The sequence below is a fragment of the Triturus cristatus genome, chromosome 4_1, assembly GCF_964204655.1.
Source record: "Triturus cristatus chromosome 4_1, aTriCri1.1, whole genome shotgun sequence".
Lineage (NCBI taxonomy): Eukaryota > Metazoa > Chordata > Amphibia > Caudata > Salamandridae > Triturus > Triturus cristatus.
Window position 1 is genome coordinate 89,654,886 of NC_140585.1, and position 20,842 is coordinate 89,675,727.

The 20,842-nt window shown below is 42.0% G+C and overlaps 1 protein-coding gene across 1 annotated transcript in view; it reads right to left on the reverse strand.

Annotated features, from left to right (window-relative positions):
- The window catches only part of LOC146839627 (acyl-coenzyme A amino acid N-acyltransferase 2-like), a 118,053-nt gene that overhangs the window by 87,728 nt on the left and 9,483 nt on the right, over positions 1-20,842 (reverse strand). The window contains exon 2 of the mRNA XM_085651712.1: positions 11,799-12,301. Within this exon, the coding sequence (XP_085507838.1) occupies positions 11,799-12,261 (463 nt within the window). The 5' untranslated portion in view covers positions 12,262-12,301. The remainder of the gene's footprint in view (positions 1-11,798; positions 12,302-20,842) is intronic.

Consider the following 20,842-nt stretch of genomic DNA (forward strand, 5'->3'; position numbering starts at 1 on the left):
GATTCGTCAATCGGCGCCAAAGTTATTCCAAATAGAATGTTGCGGATTTCCTATGGAAACACGGTCCTAACTATAACTATCTACTGGCGACCGCCAGTAGATTATATATATATATATATATATATATATATATATATATATATATATATATATATTCACTTAAAAAACCATAGGTTTCACACATGTTATAGTTAGCTGGACATTTCACTCGTGAAAAACCATTGAAATTCCCCCGTTATAGTTAGTGCAGGCAACTATAACTCACGCGACCGCAATCCTCTGCTGATGACGTCAGATATTAAATCACTGTATTTAGACACTTATTTACCCATGTCTTCTTCCATTAATTTTTAGCTATACATATATTACAAATATTTTTTTTTCAGAAAGACACATATGTCATCAGTGATGTAATATCTGACGTCATCAGCAGAGGATTGCGGTTGCGTAAGTTATAGTTGCCTGCACTAACTATAACGGGGGAATTTCAATGGTTTTTCACGAGTGAAAAGTCCAGCTAACTATAACATGTGTGAAACCTATGGTTTTTTAAGTGAATTTGCAAGGTTTTTTAAATGCTAATTCCTAACTATAACGTGTGTGAAACCTATGGTTTTTTCAGTGAATTTGTACGGTTTTTTAAATGCTAAGTTATGTATTTATTTTTTTAAGGTTTTTCACCGTGCGCGTACCGTATGCGCACACGGTGCGCTTTGCGCACCGTGCGCGTGCTGTGCGCTACGCTCTCCACACTCCCACGTTACGCAGTTCGCGGAATTTTTCCGTTTCTACCGTACGCACACGCTACGCGTACTCCGCGATTTTTCACAAAAAAATTAAAGGAAATTTTGGCCCTTGTGGGTCCTTCTGGGACCCCCTGACTAAGGCTAGGGGGTCAGGAACTGTCCACCCTGCCCCCTTTTCACGTTCTCCACCTTTGTTTTTCACCCCCTCAGACTGCGAGAGACAATATGGTGGCCGACACTTCCTGGTTTCGACCGATTCGACCGATTCGAATGTTTACTAAGATCTAACAACCAATCAGAATCGCGCTCGCGCACGGCAGCGTGCGCGTACGGTAAGTTTTACCGTACGCGCACGGTGCCCGCTTATAGATATATATATGCTTTTAAATGCTATTTTCTCAGGAAATACTGAACAGATTTACACCAGACCTGTAAAAGGCACATCCCTGACCTGAGGACTACCTCTCTGCCCAATTTCAAGTAATTCTGTTCAGCCGTTCGGGCTGTAGCTTGGACTAAAGGTCCTATGGAAAAATGCATGGGGAAAACGCATTTTGGGACCCCCCTTTTTCTCAGCCCCCGCTTGACGAATCCCCCCGAGACTTTCAGGGAAGGAGCGGAGCGGAGCACCCCACCTATTTTGAAAATTTCGCGAGGATTCGTCAATCGGTGCCAAAGTTATTCCAAATAGAATGTTGCGGATTTCCTATGGAAACACGATCCTAACTATAACTATCTACTGGCGACCGCCATGGTTCAGTGACCAAGGCGGCAAGTCCGTCGAAACGCGTTTGGCCTTTGGTGTGAATAAACATTTTTCTTGACGAAATCTCCCACGGAGTCAGCGCCTCTTCAATATTGTTTGAATTGGATCGTCGAATATATATATATATATATATATATATATATATATATATATATATATATATATATATATATATATTACCTACTGGCGGTGGCCAGTGGGTAGTTATAGTTAGGACCTTGTTTCTATTCAAAAAGCACTTTTTCTTTTCCCAATAACTTTGGTGCCCACTGTCGAATCTTTGTGAAATTTTCAAAATTAGTGGCCTGCTTCGGTCAGCTTCTGCCTTGAAAGTTTCGGGGTGATTCAACAAGCGGGGGCCGAGAAAAAAGGGTGGGTTCCATAAAACGTTTTCCGAATGTTAATTTCCATAGGAAACTTTACACAAGGCTACAGACCGAACTGCTGAACGGAGTTACACCAAATTTGGCAAAAAGTTAGGTCTTGGTTCAGAAAGAGCCTTTTCTTTAAATGGTGTAAATCCGTTCAGTAGTTCATGAGAAATTAGATAAAGAAATGGTTTCAATAGCTGTGGTCACGGTGGGTTTGTGAACCCTCCCGGGCACGAGCTTCACCCTGATTGGCTGCCAACACTCCAAACCAGGAAGTGTTGGCAGCCATCTTGTGACTCGGTAGAACCGAGTCACAAGAAGACAGTAAAACAAGAAAAGGGGGCAGGGTAGAAACACCCTGACCCCCTAGGCCTGCTCAGGGGGTCCCACAAGGACCCCCAGGGCAAAGAAAGCACTTATTTGTTTTAAATTTTGGCGGAATTCGCACTGGGGTTGCGAATCCCACCAACATTTTTTTTAATGAGGTCCCGGGTGGGCCAGGTCCCGGGGGCATTGACAAAAAGTAATAGCGGGGGGCCCCCGCAGCCCCGGGGACTGCCACCTCCCCGGGGCTATGCTGATGATGTGTGGGGGCACGTGGCCCCACCGCAGCCCCGGCGACTGCCACCTCCCCGGGGCTTGCTTGTAAAAGAATGCGTGGAGGGTCCCACCGCCCACACGCTCCCCTGGGACTGCCACCTCCCCGGGGCTTTTTGAATTGTATGCGGGGGCACGCAGCACCCCGCAGGCCCAAGGACCACCACCTCCCCGGAGCTGTGTTTATTTTTTTTTAACACAATAAGTGTGGGGGCAAGAGCCCCCCACACACCCTGGGGACCACCACCTCCCCGGATCAATCTTTATTCAAATGTGGGGGTCCGTTATGGACCCCCGGGCCCTGGGGACCACCACCTTCCCCGGGCTTTAAATGTTGGGGGGGGGCCTCGCGGCCCCCCTCCTGGAGCCCTTGAAGGCCCTGGGGACCACCACTCCCCAGGGCCGGCTTCTACAGTGTCCCGGGGTGCCCTTCCCTGGGACACTGCTGTTTGCTATGGCAGGGCAGGAGCATGGCTCCTGCCCTGCCATAGCAAACACAGCATTGCTTCCTTGAAGCAAGAGCCGGGAAACCTGCTCTCGCTTCAAGGAAGCAAAGCAGAATTGCTTTTGAGCAAGGGGAGGTGCATGTCAGTAGGCGTAGAGCAGGCGGGACCATGGGGGCATTGGGGCTCCCCCCACGGTCCCCAAAGCAAAGGGTAGGCCCCGGGGGATGGTGTCCCCGGGGCCAGAAGTGGCCTGGGAGTGGGGCCACGCAGCCCCCTTCTTAAACTATATTTAAAAAATATATATATATGTGGCCATGCCCCGGGATGGGGTCCCCAGGGCCAAAATTGGCCTCAGCAGGGGGCCCGCGCGGCCCCCTTCTCATTTAAAAAAATAAAAATTGTAAGGGGCAAGGCAGGCCCTGGGGATGGGGTCCCCAGGGTCCCAAATAATGTAAAAGAAGGGGGCCACACAGCTTCCCTTCTAAAAAAATAAAAAACATTTTAAAAGCCTGCATTGTGCCGGAGGCCGCGCCCCCTCCCTGCAGCAAACGCGCCCCCCAATGGTGCAAGGAGGGGGTGGGGCCTAACAAAACAAGTGTGCAAATATACCCTGCAGTGTGGTGTAAAAAGAGGCATGGCCTCGGAACACCTCTCTGCAACGCAGCTCTGTTGCGCTTACTGGAGGTACCTGGTGGGCTAGTTGGCCCCCAGGGACCATCAGGGTTCAAGGGGACATAATCCCTTAAGTTACAACGTGCCAGGGGGCGTGTTTGCACAGTCATGCAGGGAGGGGGCGGAGCCTGATATAACAAGTTAGCAATCTTGCTGTGTGGGACTTACTGGAGGTAATAAAAGGGGTAGTTGTCCCCCATGGTTGACAATGGGGGCTAACTACCCCTCCTGTTACCTCCAGTAAATCCCACACAGTGGGATTGCTAAAAGGTGTTTGGAGGCCACGCTCACCTTTCTCCACCACTCTGAAAATGAGACTGCTATGTTATAGTTAGAAATTAGCATTTAAAAAACCATTGAAATTCACTGAAAAAACCATAGGTTTCAGGTTTGTTATAGTTAGAAATTAGCATTTTAAAAAACTTAGAAATTCACTGGAAAAACCATAGGTTTCAGGGACGTTTTAGTTAGTTGAACATTTCACTCGTACAAAACCAGAGAAATTCCACCGTTATAGTTAGTGCAGCTAACTATAACTTGCGACCCCGCAATGCACTGCTGATGACGTCACATATTACATCATTCATGATCATTCATGACATGGTCGTGAAAATCTGATGCACCTCCTAACACCCTAATATAACCTTTGATACACCCACTGTAAAATACAGCCTACCATATTCAAAATCATCGACACACCAATACCAGTTACTACATACGCACTCACTGATTCCTAGGTCTACACACACATCCACTCATTCACCCATACAATCACTCAAACATGCAGTCACTCATCAATACAACACTATCATATGCACTTATACACCTATACAGACACTCAAACACCACCACTCATCCAGAGTTACCTACACACCTAGTCAATCATGCAAAGAATCAATCACACTTCCATTTACTCACGTATACAGTTATACACACAACAAGTACAGGCATTGAACCTAGAGTAAAATAGAAACAATATCACATGTGTGGCACAGTAAAAGGACTGGGAAAGAAAAACAAAAGAAGAATAAAAAAGTAAAGGTCCAAATAAACTGTAGAAACAAGGTACATTTCAGAAGTAGGCACCGATCAGCAGGGTATCACAGAGCAAGTTTGGGGATTGCCTATTACAGCATTGAGTAGGGAACAAGGGGTTAATCTGCCGCTTCAACGTCTGCAGCATGATCCAAGGACAACAAGTAGTCCCGCAGTGGCTGCTAGATATCTTTAGGCCTGGAAGCAACTGGCTGAAGAGAAGCATACAATACAGAATTAGTATCACAGTGGGTCAGGTCTTTCAGCCAGGCTGACACAGTTGGAGGGGTCCGAGCACCCTAGTGAAGCGAGATCCGTTGACTGGCTAGGAGCAAGGCAATGTCAGTAAAACAACATAGTTCCAATGGGAATGGTCGCACATACCCCAGCAAAGCCATCAGTGGGTCAGGAGTAAGGGACTGTTCCGGCATGAGGGTCAAAGTAGAGTAAATGTCCCCCCAATAGGAAACTATCACCTCCAGGAAATCTGCCTGGTCATACTGGCATTTGGGGCAATAGTGGGTTCTGGATGGATCACATTTTGCCAGCGACTTGGGGCTAGTATAAGCCCTGTTGTGGAAATGTTCTTTTTAATGAGCAAACCGGTGCAGGGGTCACCCTTCTCTGTCCACGGGTCCATAGGCCAAGAAAATAGAGATTGGCACTGAAGATTTGAGGTTATAGTCCTTTATCATTTCAAATCAGGCAGTTGTCTGCTAAAATAATCTAAAGACAAGTAATAGTTTTCTTCTTTGTCCTACAACGCTCATGCAGAGCACAATTATACAAGTATCTGTCAGGCAAAGTAAGGACGTGAAGGGTTAGAGATGACAGGACCAGGACCACCTGATTGAGTCTCCGGAGACAGGGCGCCAACAAGGTTAAATCAAGGAGATCTCCTTCTAGGTCCCCCCGGGTCTGATGATTAAGTCTAGACGATCCTTGCTAGTCTTGCTCCACCGCCGTTCCTGGCCGGGTGACGGTCCCACAGTTATACACACACCACATCAGTTATTCACACAGAAACAAACGCATACTTACTCTCTTATACTATCACTGATACAAGTACACACTCATCCATACAGCCACTCTCACAATTACTGACTCTCACGTATAGTCATTTATATACTCAAACTCTCACATACACTGCCTTTTACATATGTAGTTACTTGGACATGTACTACTGAGACATCCATTCACTCACCAACACACCCATACACACACACACCTACCCATACAGCTGTTTCCACATGCACTCTTGAACCCATACACCCAGTGAATCAACCACTCAAATATCTATGCACAGAGTCACACAGCACACACACTCAGGCACCCATACAAATACTCAGGCAACCAATTGATAACCCATATAGACCCTCATGTAGCTACTGAAAAACCCATGCAGCAGCTTATACAACAACAGACAGACTAATACAGTCAGTTAAACCACTTTTATTCGGTTAGTGAAAACCATAAAAAGTACCATACATAAATAAGTTACATGGTTCACTATGCATGATTATACAATACAATACACAATCAAATATTAAAAACCGAATCATCAAAGGTATGATCGACATAAAAGTTAGGGAGGGTACAGACCAACTTCATTGGATTACTTGGACGTCTTGACTGTCTTAAAAACATGTGAAACAGTACATCACAACAATAAAAATAATTCATAAAAAAGGCATGTATCAGAAAATGAATAACAGGTATTTCACAAGTCCTCTTAAGATAACATAGGATGCCGTTTTTTCCTAAGTCTCACAGCTGCAACTAAAAAACTTGCAATATTGAAAATTTCCCAAGGGTCATTAATCAGCTGAAGGTACAGTAAGGCGGGTTTGACCTGTATAAAACCTTTACCCTTTAAAGTTGGGACTAAAAACCTCCTGCGGATAGTACTATAGTGGTCACAGAACATTATAAAATGCATTGTGTCCTGTGATGAAAAATTATCACAAGTACAGGGACCCAACTCACACAACCACTTCAACCTTGCGAATTACCCAGAAAAAAATGAATTAGGTTTAATCGAAATCTGTTTAAAAGCTGGCGATGAAACGGCTTTGTGAAAATCCTCAAGTAAGGTTCAATTTCGGGGGAGATTTTTAACATAAAGTACGCCTTAACTGAAGATTTCTTTAGCTCTTCCCGCTCTGCCGACATCAGATTCAAAGAATGTGTTTTAACCCAAGCCAGATCGTCTTTTCTTATTCTATCAGTGAAATCAAATAGTTCTATGCCTCCAAGCTTGGTTAAAACATTCTTAACATAATATAGGCATGGAATATTATTTTCTCGCTCCAGGGAGACACAATCCCTAATGATCTCATGGTTCAGACTTAATTGGGGATTGAGCCATGTTTTGAGCCAACAGACAACAGGGGCCAGCCTCAGCCAATCTGTCACATAACCCACCCCCAACTCCTGATGAATTACGTAGGTATGGGTGGACTGGGGGACGGACAGCAGAACGCATAAAAACTTATTTTCGGCTATCTGTATCCCCTCCATTGGCTTATAACCCCAAATGGCCAAACCATATAGGGCGATGGCTATACATTTGGCCCTGTATATATTAAGCATAGCATCTATTGGTTTGCCCCCCAGACGCTGTGCAAATCCAATCACGGCGGCCGTTGACCTTGGCATCGCATTAACTTTAGCTTTTTGTTGTGGAACCCAAGAGCCCCTTGCATCAAAAAGTACCCCTAAATATGTAAAGGAGGTCACCCTGGTCAATTCTGCACCTTCGCAGTAGAATGTTTTAAGTTTTTTATTATTCCGGCCCATTGACATTATGTGGGATTTGGCTATATTGACCACTAGATCCAAAGATTTCATATAGGCCCCAAAGGCGTCAAGAAGCCTCTGAAGCCCTACTGCTGTGCGAGCCAGTAAAACAGCATCATCCGCGTATAGGAGCACAGGAATAGGCCTGTCCCCTACACGCGGTATATCTGGACTAGCTACATTTAAGTGCCTTGTGCATTTTCCTTCTTGGTTGGCCCTCACCCTTGTGGTGAGATCCCTATGCAGGTCAGCCAGAAAGTGGACTAAGCTTGGATCAATGCCCATGTCTAGCAGGATTTGCCAAAGCTTGGATCTATTAACCAGGTCGAAAGCCAACTAAAGATCCATAAATGCTAAGTGTGATGTCCCGTTTTGGCTATAGTTTATTTACTTGCTAATAAATATTAGTTTAGACACTGATCCGTAGTGCCCCTGCCACTTCTAAAACCATACTGGGAATTAGTGAGGACCTCATTCTCATCCAGCCAATCAGTTAGCTTAGCTAAAATCACTCCCCTAAAACTTTAACTGCAGAATCTATTAGTGAGATTGGTTTATAGCAACGTGGGTCCCCCCTTTGGCCCTTTCTAAAAACTGGGACAATAATAGAAGATGCCCATGAGGACGGAAAACCTTGGCTACTAGATAAGTTAAGAACATTAGTCAGGATTTACGCCCAAAAAGATGGGTTTTGTTTGTATAAGTCCACCGGAACACCATCAGGGCCCAGAGCCTAATTACTGGTCATACCCATAATTGCCAATTTCACTTCCTCTTCATTAAAAATTATAGTGGGAGACACTCATAAATTCACGACTAGCTAATACTTCCGAGCTGTAAGAGGCCTCATATATGGCTTCAAAATGAGTGAGCCATTGGCCCTCAGTAATATTACATTCGACCAGGGCATTCCCTATACCAGTGAAAAAAGGTTTATTCACAATAGCCCAAAATCTAGAGCAATCTTTTATAACCTCTACTGATAATAGGGCATTCCAAGCTTCATCTTTGATTTCCTTTTTCCTTACAGAAAGAGCAAGCTTGTACTCTCTTCTTAATCTGGCAATATGCTCACGATCCAGTGGGGTCCTTTTCAATTCTGCAATCACTGTGCTGTGTGCTTCTGAGCAGTTACTGTCAAACCATCTCTCTCCCAAGAGAAGCCTGGGTCTTATTGGTGAAGTAAGATCTGATGCTATCTGCGCACATATGCGCACATATGACTGATACAGACATTCACACAGTTTAGTCACTAACCCATGCATTCAGTAAGACACATTTAATCACTCACTTAAACAGTCAGTCACGCACCTACTAAATCCTCCATCCAGACACTTATATACACAATCATTCTTCAATACACCTTGGCACATATATAAAACATATTTAAACTTTAAACAAACACACAGTCACTGGATGATGTCATCAGTGATGTCACTTAACATGTCATCAGTGATGTCATCAGTGATGTCACTGACCATGTCATGAATGATGTGATATGTGACGTCATCAGCAGTGCATTGCAGGTGCGCGAGTTATAGTTAGCTGAACTAACTATAACGGTGGGATTTCTCTTGTTTTGTATGAGTGAAAGGTCCAACTAACTATACCGTCCCTGAAACCTATGGTTTTTTCAGTGAATTTCTAAGTTTTCCTAAATGCTCATTTATAACTATGACGTAACTGAACCCTAAGTTTTTTTCAGTGAATATATACATATATATATATATATATATATATATATATATGTATATATATATATATATATATATATATATATATATATATGGGCACGCTTCCTAGAAAGAGGTTATCCCATTGAAGTGATCAGAACAGCTAGATCCAAGATCAATGGAAAATCAAGGGAATCTATACTTAGAGTTAATGTGGAAGACGAAATTGAACATCTGGAAGAGCAGGACACAATCAGACTAATTGTAGATTTCAATAATGAAAATGTTGAAATTAAGAAAATGATCAAGAAGAATTGGAAAATCTTAATGTTGGATGAAACTCTCAAGGAAAAACTTCCAACTTACCCAAGCATAACTTATAGAAGAACTGCAAGTTTGGGGGATATTCTTACACAGAGCCATTATGAAGAAAAAAATCCAAGAAATTGGCTAAACACTCCGGGATTCTGGAAATGTCAGAAATGTAAGGCCTGTGAATATGGCCAGAACAAACAAAACTTTAAATTACAAAATGGTGAACTAGAGCAAATTCAAGATCATATCACCTGTGAGTCACATCATGTAATTTATATCCTGGAGTGTTCATGTAAGAAACAATATGTTGGAAGCACCATAAACAAGTTAAAATTAAGAATATTGCAACACCTAAGAGCAATCAAAAATAAAGACTTCAGCTACCCAATTGCAAAACACTTCTCTGAACACCATGGGAGCAATGACTGAGAACTGAAATATTTTGGAATCAAGATTGCTACTTGGAAGAACAGAGGGGGAGATAGAACTCTTGATTTGAGAAAAATGGAATCAAGATATATCTTGAAAATTGGCACGGAGACCCCCTTTGGCCACAACTTGGATGCTGAACTGTATTGTATATACATTTGCAATGAAAACATCAGGATAAGAGTTATTACACCCAATTTAAAATCAGACTTTGAATGAATTTATAAATCTGGAAGATCATTGTAAATATTATCGAATGAAGAGAGAAAAAAGAGAAAAAGAATGTTTCCTTTGGGACTGCTGAAGTTATTTGTTTGTCTATTAGTGCTAAGATGATCATGAGAGTAGAGATGGTCAAGGGACCCAGTAAGAGAGATTATATCATAATTTGGGATTTTGAAATTTTGCACTTTACATTGAACATACTCATTTTTGTCTTCTCCTTTGTGTTTCCCCCCTTTTTTTTTAATTGGGAGAGTACGTTAATTATATAAATACTGATATTGCATTATTTGCACAGAACGTTTGGTAAATACAGTGGAGTATAATGAAAAAGATATAGAAAATACTGAAAAGTATGAATGATTTCGATAAAATTGTACTTTACATGGAAATTGTTGAGATTTGTTAAATGTATCCCTTTAACTTACCAAATGAAGCTTTTGCTATTTTGCACAAATTCAGAAAATTTAAATCAATGAAATTATATTCACACCATAGAGAAGAGCTTAGGTAATATCACTAAAAAACCCCATGAAAATGTAAAAAATCTCTCTAAAAAAACTCTCTATGAAATCGTTAATTAGTTGATCCCTTCTCAACTTTTGAGAATTTGTTTAACTTTTGCACAAATACTCATGCACTTTATATAGCAGAAAATATATATGCAGCCTGTTTTTTCATGAATTGTTTTAAGTACTTCACAGTCATGATGATTATTTTTAGCCAATTATAATGAAATCTTTCGTGTTGTGGGAGAGCGATACGTCTTAAAATAACAGTGAATGTTGAAGAAAGTTTTATTTGTTAAAAAAAACTCACACAAAAATGTAAAAAGAGAAAATGGACTTAATATTGCACCTTTCACTTGAAATAAGACAATCTAGACGTAGAAAACCCTATGGTCCAGTTGAAGGCATATCGCCGAAACGCGTAGACCGTTTGTACCCTCTACCTTGGAGATGGAATAAATAAATAGAAAAATCTAACCTGCTTCGAGTCCTGATTGGGGTGCTGTGGATGCCTGTTACTACCGGACGGGTAGTTTTGGTGAACTCTTCAATATATATATATATATATATATATATATATATATATATATATATATATATATATATATATATATATATATATATATATATATATATATATTTATATATATATTATTTTTTCAAAGTCAAAAGAAATTATTTTAATTGTAACTTATTCTCTATGGGGTTCTATTTTATGTCCCTGCCTCCATTATTTTATATGGGAGGGATTTTGCGGTATAAGCGGTTGCTTTGAATCCCACAAGATCTTATCATGACCGCAAAGTATAAGAAAGCAATCGAGGGAAAGAAGCGATTAACATTCTTCTCCTATGGGAAGATCAAATAGGCAAGTGTAGCCATCGTCAAAATGCTAAGGCCTTTATGGAAAAGTCAGTCCAAGCCCTGGGTATGTGTGAATAAACAAACAAAGCCTGAAGGATACTAATAGGAACACACTCTTTTATTGTACTTTTTTGTTATGGAGATTCCCTATCAGAGAGCTATACAATGTTGACTATGGTTACATCTAAAGATACTTGTCTTAATAATGACCATGGTTGGGACACCTTCTGTGCCTACGATTAATTTAATGAATACTGCCCTTGGTTTTGCCACAGTGTGATATACATGATGTAGACAGACATGTTTCATATAAGTGAGAGGACCAATGGGTGTTCCCATTAAATGTTCACTCACCTGGAGGAAGGTAAAGAGCCCCACGGAGTCTGCCTTCCCTCATCTGTATTCGCTGTACACCAGGGGCCACAAACCACTTCTCCAACACCTGACTAGCCATTGGTTGCGCAGCAGGAACTGGTTCAAACTGAAGGGAGTCGTATACATCCAGTGTGATCCGGAATGGGCTGCCTATAACATCTCGCTTTATAAGCCTATGAAAAGGCTTCAATGATCGCAGGGTCCAGAACAGACCCATTGGGAGTACGCCCCGGAAGTCTCCGCCGGTGGCCTCCGAGTGCTCCAGGTCCACCTCCCCAGCGGCATCTCCCTGGTAGAAAGCCTTGGAGTGGAATGAGAACCCCTTGTCATCCTTGAGAGAGGCTCGAAGCGTCACCAGCTGGTTTGGTTTCAAGCCGGAAATGCAGATCTTCACTGGTTCATCTGCAAGGGAGACTGGTGGGGTCACTGTGACTTGGACCATTGCAGACAGAATGCACAATGCCTCTCGCTGTGTAGGTTTTCTATGGAGAGAGAGAGAGAGTACACCATGAGTAAATATATACTCAGTACACCCTAGGAGATTCTCAACAATTACATGCAAAGATTCCATTCTTAGCACATGGAAATATGTCATCATGGAAACATGGAAACAAGTATCAGCTTCCTACTCATTATTAATGTCTGCCTATGAAATACCTGCTTTGACCTTCCACCAGTCTAAGAGAGGAGTATATGGGGGAGCACAGAGGTTAACCAATCCTAAAAGACGAAACAGAATTCAGATCAAGGTATTCATAGATGGAGGGTAGACAACACTCCAATGTCTCTATCATACATCCCATGACCATTTAAGTTGCAGGGAATGCCCATGTAGGTTTATGTGAAGTGGAGTTCTGGAGGTAGGCAACAGTCTTGGTCTCTAGACCTCCATATAGGCCATTATCGTGGGTGATACAGAAGATGATGACCACCAGGGAGTAGAATGTACAGCGCTGTAGCGGAGACAGAATACCTGTTCAGAGGCACTGTTTACCTGAGGGAGTGGTTGACTCCCGCCTAACTATAAAGCAGTGTAACCTGATCTTCATTTCCAGCAGCCGCGGTGCGTCCATTAGGGCGCTGGGGCATTGTCCCACCAGCCACCCGTACCCGCAGCTCCCTCGGCGTCTCAGAACTTAAGTAAACTCTCAGTTTACTTAAGGGGGGGGGGGGAGATGACAATAATGATCTTTAATGAAGTTTCATTTTTTCTATTTGCACTATTATGCAGTGGCCCTTGAACAGCTAGTTAGTTTACCTTTCCTGCAGGCCTACAATGATCGAAAATAATCGCATTAATACCCTGGTGTGCTTATAATTAGGACTTTAACATATGTCAATGCTTCAAGTGCCAGAGTCCATGTTAAAAATTAAAATAGAGTTGATTAAAAATGATGTTGAGGAGGGAAAGGTAGAGTAGAACGGAGAACGCATGGAAGGCACGGAAACTCCCTCGTTGTAGCCTGCATCTGATTATTGTAAAAAGCTCTCATGTCTTAAATGGCACGCACGGCGCGTGAACAGACACGCCTGTGTAATTCTGTTGCACTTTGAAGTAAAGGAACTAATTGCAGACAGAGCCTTTTCGATGTGAATCCCCCAGCGTGCTATGCATACCAACAAGAACTCAACCATCTCCCACTCTTCTTTTGGGTCGCAAACACAGGGAAGCTGTTAAGGGCCTTTAGTTTAAATTAGAAACAAGTGAGCAATTCTCCCAAATTTGTGGTCGTTCCAATCATTTGTGAGAAACAAATCCTGACTGAAACTTGCTATTCATTACACATCACTTACGAAAACATGGCCCATATTTCCAGATTTAGAAAAATTGCAAATATTTCCCGAACTGCTGATGTAAATTATTTTGGAGTGGTATTTATGAATCCTTAAATACGAGCTCATGTGTAGTATTTTCCTATATGAATATACCCTTATTTTTCCAAACACAAAGACTATACAAACAGGAGCCAAGGTTGTTGAACTATCCCGATTCTTAATCACCCTTTCAGTCCGCATAACTTTGATATTTCTATTATGGATGTATGGAGAGACAACTTTGCATATTAGGTGAAACCTACTTCAAATTCCGCTTGCTCTTTTCAGATGCCTTCAAATAGGAATCTGATATGTTTTCCTATGTTTTTTTTAATTTACATAAAATAAAGAAGCCCATTAATTAAATATAAGGACAAATATATGTCCTCTGGCGTCCTTTTTTACTTTTAACCTGTCACGATGATTGCAATAAAAAAATCTGCCTTATGCATCATTTTAGTAAAAGTGATCCCTTTAGGCTATCTTTGAAGGAACATCTCCTAAAATAAAAGATACTTTGAAAGAAAAGTAGCGCCAGATGTGCAAATGTTGCAATTGCAAACTTTAAGATATTGTAAGCCGCAGGTTTTGTGACCCAAAAATGGCTTTTTAGTGTACATCTTACTATACGATAGAATATTATGCCATAACATTAGGCACCGAGTAATAACAGAAAGTGCCGTGAGCTATTGTTATCTTATTATTTTTTTTTTGATAATCAATTTTATTGAGTTAAAATCACACCAAAACAGTACATTGGTAGCAGAATCAAATACACTAAGACGAGGGTCGACAGCCACACAACTATGGATAAAGGAGCATAAGGCATACAGCAGGGTAAAGTAATGCCCGTAAGGGACATGAAGCCAACACATCCGCAACCCTCTTAGGGAATTAGGTTGAACCATTTGCCCCACACATTTTGGAAAAGTTCAGGACAACCACGGGCTTCAAAAAGAATATTATTATCTTATTTTTATGGTAAGTGTTTAGTAGAGATTCTACATTCCCAAGGCCTTTTATCCTTTCTCCTGTTTCGATGGATGCCCAGTATAATTCTGTGAGCTTGATTTCCTGTGGTGCGTGCAGTTAAAAGCCTAAGTGAATTAGTATACGTCTATGTGAACATTTGCACGTGAGTATGTAATGCATAGGTGCATACATGTGCGAATGCGTCTGTGAGTGTGTTTTTTGTCTGCATGCGATTTTTTGGTGTGGTCAAGAGCTTGCCCCATGTTAAAGATTTTCCAAGTGCCTGTATGACTTTCTGTGTGCTGTGGACCGTGGCGCTTTTTCGTATGTGCTTGTGTCTGGTGCGTGAGTGTGTGGCAAAAAGATGACAGCGCAGTGACTCACTGGGACGGTTTCTTTCAGTTCATGTCTGCTTGGCCTGGTTTTTAGAATCAAAACTGGGTCGAGCCTACGTCTGTTTACAGAAAGCAATAATTGTCTGCCAGCGCGAGGCAGGTTACACAGGCCAGGTTAAGTTCTATGCAAGCAGGTGTCTGTGCTGAAGACTTTCACAAGAATCTGGTTGTAGGATCTTGCACGCACGGTGGTACTCCAGCTCATTATCAGTGTGGGTATGCTCACCCGGCTATGCAGAAATTTCTAAAAATGATACATGGCCGATAAGGGTTTGGGTTATAATGATTGGCGATCTCTCAGTCTATGCTATGATGATTGGCATGCCTGTGTTTTATGCGATGTCACACCTCTCAGGTTAAGCTATGATGAGAGCACTCACAGGCTTATGCTTTCATTACTGGTGCATTCCTTGATTTATGCAATGATGACGGACACACCTGGGTGGTAAACCCTTCATTTACAGTATGATGAATGGCACTTTCTTCATGTTATGCAAAATTGAATGGCGCACCCCTTCATTAATATGAGATGGATGTTGACATGAGCTTCATCGATGCTGATGATGACTTTTCCTTCGGTATAAACTAAGATAATTTTGGCACACACCTCAGTTTATGCTGAGATCATTGGTGTATTCCTCAGTGTATGCTTTAATAATCAGTGTACCCCTCGGTTCATGCTTTATCGAATAGCATCACCCCCTGGTTTATGTTTCAATGACTGGCGCAGCACCACAGTTTATGTGTCAGTGATTGGGCAACCCCTCGGTTTATGCTTTAAAGAACTGTGCTACCCCTAGGTTTATGCTTTGATGAATGACACTACTTTTAAGTTGTATGCTTTGTTGAATGGCGTTACCCATTGGTTTATGCTTTGGACACAAGGGTACAACCCCTAGGTTTATGCTTTAATGAATGATGCAAACATTGGGTTTATTCTTTAATGAAAAGTGCTACCTCTGCATTTATGCTTTAATGAATGGCGCTACCACTGGGTTTACACTTTGATGAGTGGTGCACCACTGGGCCTATGTTTTTATGAGTGGTGCACCACTGGGCCTATGTTTTGATGAGTGGTGTACCACTGGGCTTCTGCTTTGATGAGTGGTGTACCTCCGGGTTTACACTTTGATGAGTGGTGCACCACTGGGCCTATGCTTTGATGAGTGGTGTACCACTGGGCTTCTGCTTTGATGAGTGGTGTACCACTGGGCTTCTGCTTTGATGAGTGGTGTACCACTGGGCTTATGCTTTGATGAGTGGTGTACCTCCGGGTTTACACTTTGATGAGTGGTGCACCACTGGGCTTATGCTTTAATGAGTGGTGTACCACTGGGCTTCTGCTTTGATGAGTGGTGTACCACTGGGCTTATGCTTTAATGAGTGGTGTACCTCCGGGTTTACACTTTGATGAGTGGTGTACCACTGGGCTTACGCTTTGATGAGTGGTGTACCACTGGGCTTATGCTTTGATGAGTGGTGTACCACTGGGCTTATGCTTTGATGAGTGGTGTACCTTTAATGAACTGCGCTTCCCCTTGCATGTATGCATTGATAAATGGTACTACCCTTGGGTTTATTCCTTGACCAATACTGATACCCATTGATATGTGCAATGATGACCAGTGCACATTTTGGTTCATGCTGGGATTAATGGTGCTCCCTCGGTTTATGCTTTATCATGCGATGCACCCCTCAGTTTATTCTATGTTGAGTAGCACACACTAGCTTTTGCACTTCACGGCACACCCTAGGGTTATGCCATTCCTCGTTGTTCTCATCAAAAGCAGAGCCTCTGTGTTCTAACTTAGAACACAGAATTTCACTTAGAGGAAGGAAACGATTACTGCACGGGATCGAGGGTACCTGTAGTGTATAGCCGATTTGTGAATGCCAGACCCATTGATTAGCTCGGAGTCTAGTGTGTCCTGGGAAATATGAGTTTCTTTTGAATGGGTTTCTTTTGTGGGACCATTGAAATAGCTCGCTATATTGTATATATATAGATTTGTCCATTGAACTTGTTCACATCGCTAACTAGTGTTTTCTATTGGAAAGGGTAGAGCCAAAGCAGTCTTGCCTAGTACTCTAGCCCTCTTCAGAAGTCAGACTAGCTTGGCAACCCATAAATTCCCTGAAATAATGTATGAGTTTTCTTCTATGAATGCCTAGAAGAACTGAATTTTTAGTCCATATATCACAGAAATAGTCCTGAAAATTGCATCATAAAGATGACAATTTCAAAAAAAAAATCTTCACGGGGAGAACCCCCCTGAACCTCCCTTATTGCTGTCGGGCTCGCTCGCATACGTTGATTCATTCTGCTTACGCCTCACCAGTTGAAAATTCCACCAGCCGCCCGGATTTCCAGGTGCATGTAGGTAATTAATACTGGAATTGTTTCAGGTCCTACCTAAGGAGATGTGAATCCTGTCACAAATTTGCCTTTTTTAAGGCATATAGGGGCATATGTAAAAGCCACTATCGCCACCACAACGTCACTTTTTACGAAGTTGTGGTGGCGATAGGGGCCTTGCCTTATTTTCAAGGCAGCGTTAAGCCACTTAATGTGGCTTAAAGCTGCCTTGTAAATAAGGTCCCCTTTCATGCTATGCACAGCGTGAAAGGGGTGGGCAGTGGGTGTTGCGCTGGGCGTTCCACCGCAACACCCATTGATTTTGCCGCTGCCTCCTATTTACAAGGGCAGTGTAAATAGGAGGCAGCGCCACAATTGACCAAGGAAAACCTGGTCTTAAGTTGGCAAAAAAAGCAGAAATACATTTTTCTCCTCGTTTTTGATTTTTACATGTGTGCTGCCTTGTGCTTACGGTGCTCAGACCAATCACAACGCTGCATTGCAGTGTTGTGATTGGTCAGGAGAGCCTGGGTGCTTCCTAGTCCCTGTTCCGGTCGAGTCCTGACAGGGAGGAGAGACTTGAGAGATGTGGTGGCAATAAAGTAACGTTTGTTTTTACATTCACCCTCCCAACTCGCCAACCCCCATCCGTGCCAGCCGCCACTGGTTCCTATACCTGCCCCTGGAATTAGGGGCCAATGAGTTTCATTGGTCATTTTCAAAAAAAGTTCTGCAAGCAGGTGTTGGACAAAGCCTTTCTGGATCAAAGAAAAACAAATGCTTTCTCATCTGCAGGTGGGATTTAGGCCGAGAGTTAGAACTCTTGATCAGGTTTTCTGTTTCTTTACAGTCAAACAGAAAACTGTTTACTTGCCTTCAGGACATCTCGATGTTGTCTTTGTCAATTTAAAGGCTGCTGTGGACCTTGTCCCTTGGGGAAAACTCTACTATGCAAGGTAAATTAAGTGATAAAATGCCCTTTAGAAGAAGGGTTATGCACGTTTGCTTACTCACATCTACAGAATTCTTGCTGTACATATACAATGCAATTCCTTTTCTGTTAGAATGCATTAATGATTCCCCATGTATCGCTGGTCATATAGTTCTTGTTCTTTTATATGCTGACAACACTTTATTGCGGACAAAACCTCCAATTGGCCTTTGAGTATTACTTGAAAGATTTACGGCCCTATTTATCAAGGGGTTATGTCACATTTGCACCACGCATCCACGTGCTGCATGCGACGAAACCCCAAAATGCAATTTATCAAGGCACGCAAGGCCAGTTTGCGTGGCCCTGAGTGGCATGATGAACCAGAATTAATGCAACACATACCAAATCACTGCCCCGGGGAGACGTTCCATGGGTGTTGCGTTGGTGTTCCCACACAACTCCCATGGACTTTGATGCATTCCCAGATTTACCATTATTGGTAGATCTGGGAATGTGCCTAAATGCTATGCCTTCCCAGGGAAGACGTAACAAAGGGAAATATCTTCATTGAATCAGTAGAATGTTTTTGTGCAGGAAAATGCCCCTTCCTGCACAAAAACAATCCTGTTTGTAACACAGGCACCCTTTCTCCAGTGTGCAAGAGTGCCTGTGTTGATGCTAGGCAGCACATTGTGCGCCCAGACTAGGAAAAGGCAGAAATGTGCTGCATTGTGATAAAAACAGCTAATGATTGCCCTTTCCATGTCACCCAGCACAGCAAAGTGTAATGCTGTGTTGCTTACATCTAGATAAATATGGCTCTTCGATCATTCTGCTCTATATGCGGCTTGAAATTACTGCTAGCAAGTCAAAAATATTGGTTTTCAATCCTCAAAATTTGTTTAAAGGAACTATCCCTCACTCTAAAGAGAGTGGACGAGTTCGACTATTTGGGTATCTGTTCGTCAGATTCTAACAAATGGGTACCAGAAATAACTAAGAGCCAACTTATGATTGAACATAGAACAGTGGCTCTACTAAGAACTACAAAACATTTCTACTTTTTCCCTACATCCCCGATCCTATTAATGTATAGGGCTAAGGCAGCAAGTGTAGCCCTCTGTAGGGCTGACCTATGGGTTCTCGTAAAGGTGAGAAGCAATATATACAGGAAACAAATGTATAAAATCCCTATTGAAGGCACCTAGAGTGCCCCTACAATTCCAATATGGCTCGATCTCGCACTCAAACCCATCTCCCATAGTGTCCATTTTAAACCAATAATTGACTGCACCCACATTTGGGAAATGCTAAATTACAGAAAAGTCCTGTAAGATATTTTCTTTAGATCTGGTGCCTCAGAGGGGTTCACTGACAAAACGTCAACACCCAAAACATCGTCATACAACAGTATCGAATCATAAATATCGATGTCAGAAATATCGGCATCCTATATTTATATTGGTAAGTACAAAAACATCGAGAAAAAAATATCGGTGTCATAAATATAAATGTACAAAATATCGTTTTTATATAATATATATAAAATAAAATAATAAATATTAAATATATTAAATAATAAAAACATTTTTTAAAATAAATAGATTTCATATATATTTAAAAGAATATAACAAATAAACTTAACTTAAAAAATGTAAACACCTATATAATAATTATTATATATATTTACTGTAAAACAATTAATAAACTATTAATTTTAATTTGATATGTAACAAATAAATAAATATATATGTATATATATATATATATATATATATATATATATATTACCTACTGGCGGTCGCCAGTAGGTAGTTATAGTTAGGACCACGTTTCCATAGGAAATCCTCAACATTCTATTTTGAATAACTTTGGCGCCGGTCGACGAATCCTCGCGAATTTTTCAAAATAGGTGGGGCGCTACGCTCCGCTCCTACCCTGAAAGTCTCGGGGGGATTCGTCAAGCGGGGGCTGAGATAAAAGGGGGGTCCCAAAACACGTTTTTCCCATGCATTTTTCCATAGGACCTTTAGACAGGGCTACAGCCCGAACGGCTGAACAGAATTACTAGAAATTTGGCAGAGAGGTAGTCCTCAGGTCAAGGAAGTGCCTTTTGTAGGTTTGGTGTAAATCTGTTCAGTAGATTCTGAGAAAATAGCCTTTAAATCAATATATATATATGAGCCAGCTTACGGTGCGCTTACGGTACGCTTACCGTACGCGTACGGTGGTGTGCGCGAGCGCGATTCTGATTGGCTCTTAGATCTTAGTAAACATTCGAATCGGCCGAAACCAGGAAGCGGCGGCCGCCATTTTCTCTCTCGCACTGAGAGTTAGGTTTTAAAATAAAGCCAGAAAACATGTAAAGGGGCTGTTTAGACAGCTCCCACACACATAGCCATGTTGAGGGAGTCCCCAAAGATCCCCCAAGGCCAAAAACTGATTTTTTTTTTTTTCGCTAATTTCGCCGATTACGCTTACCGTACGCGTACGGTAAAAAATAATAATAAAAAAAAAACTATCCACACTCTCCCCACCCCGTGTGCAATTG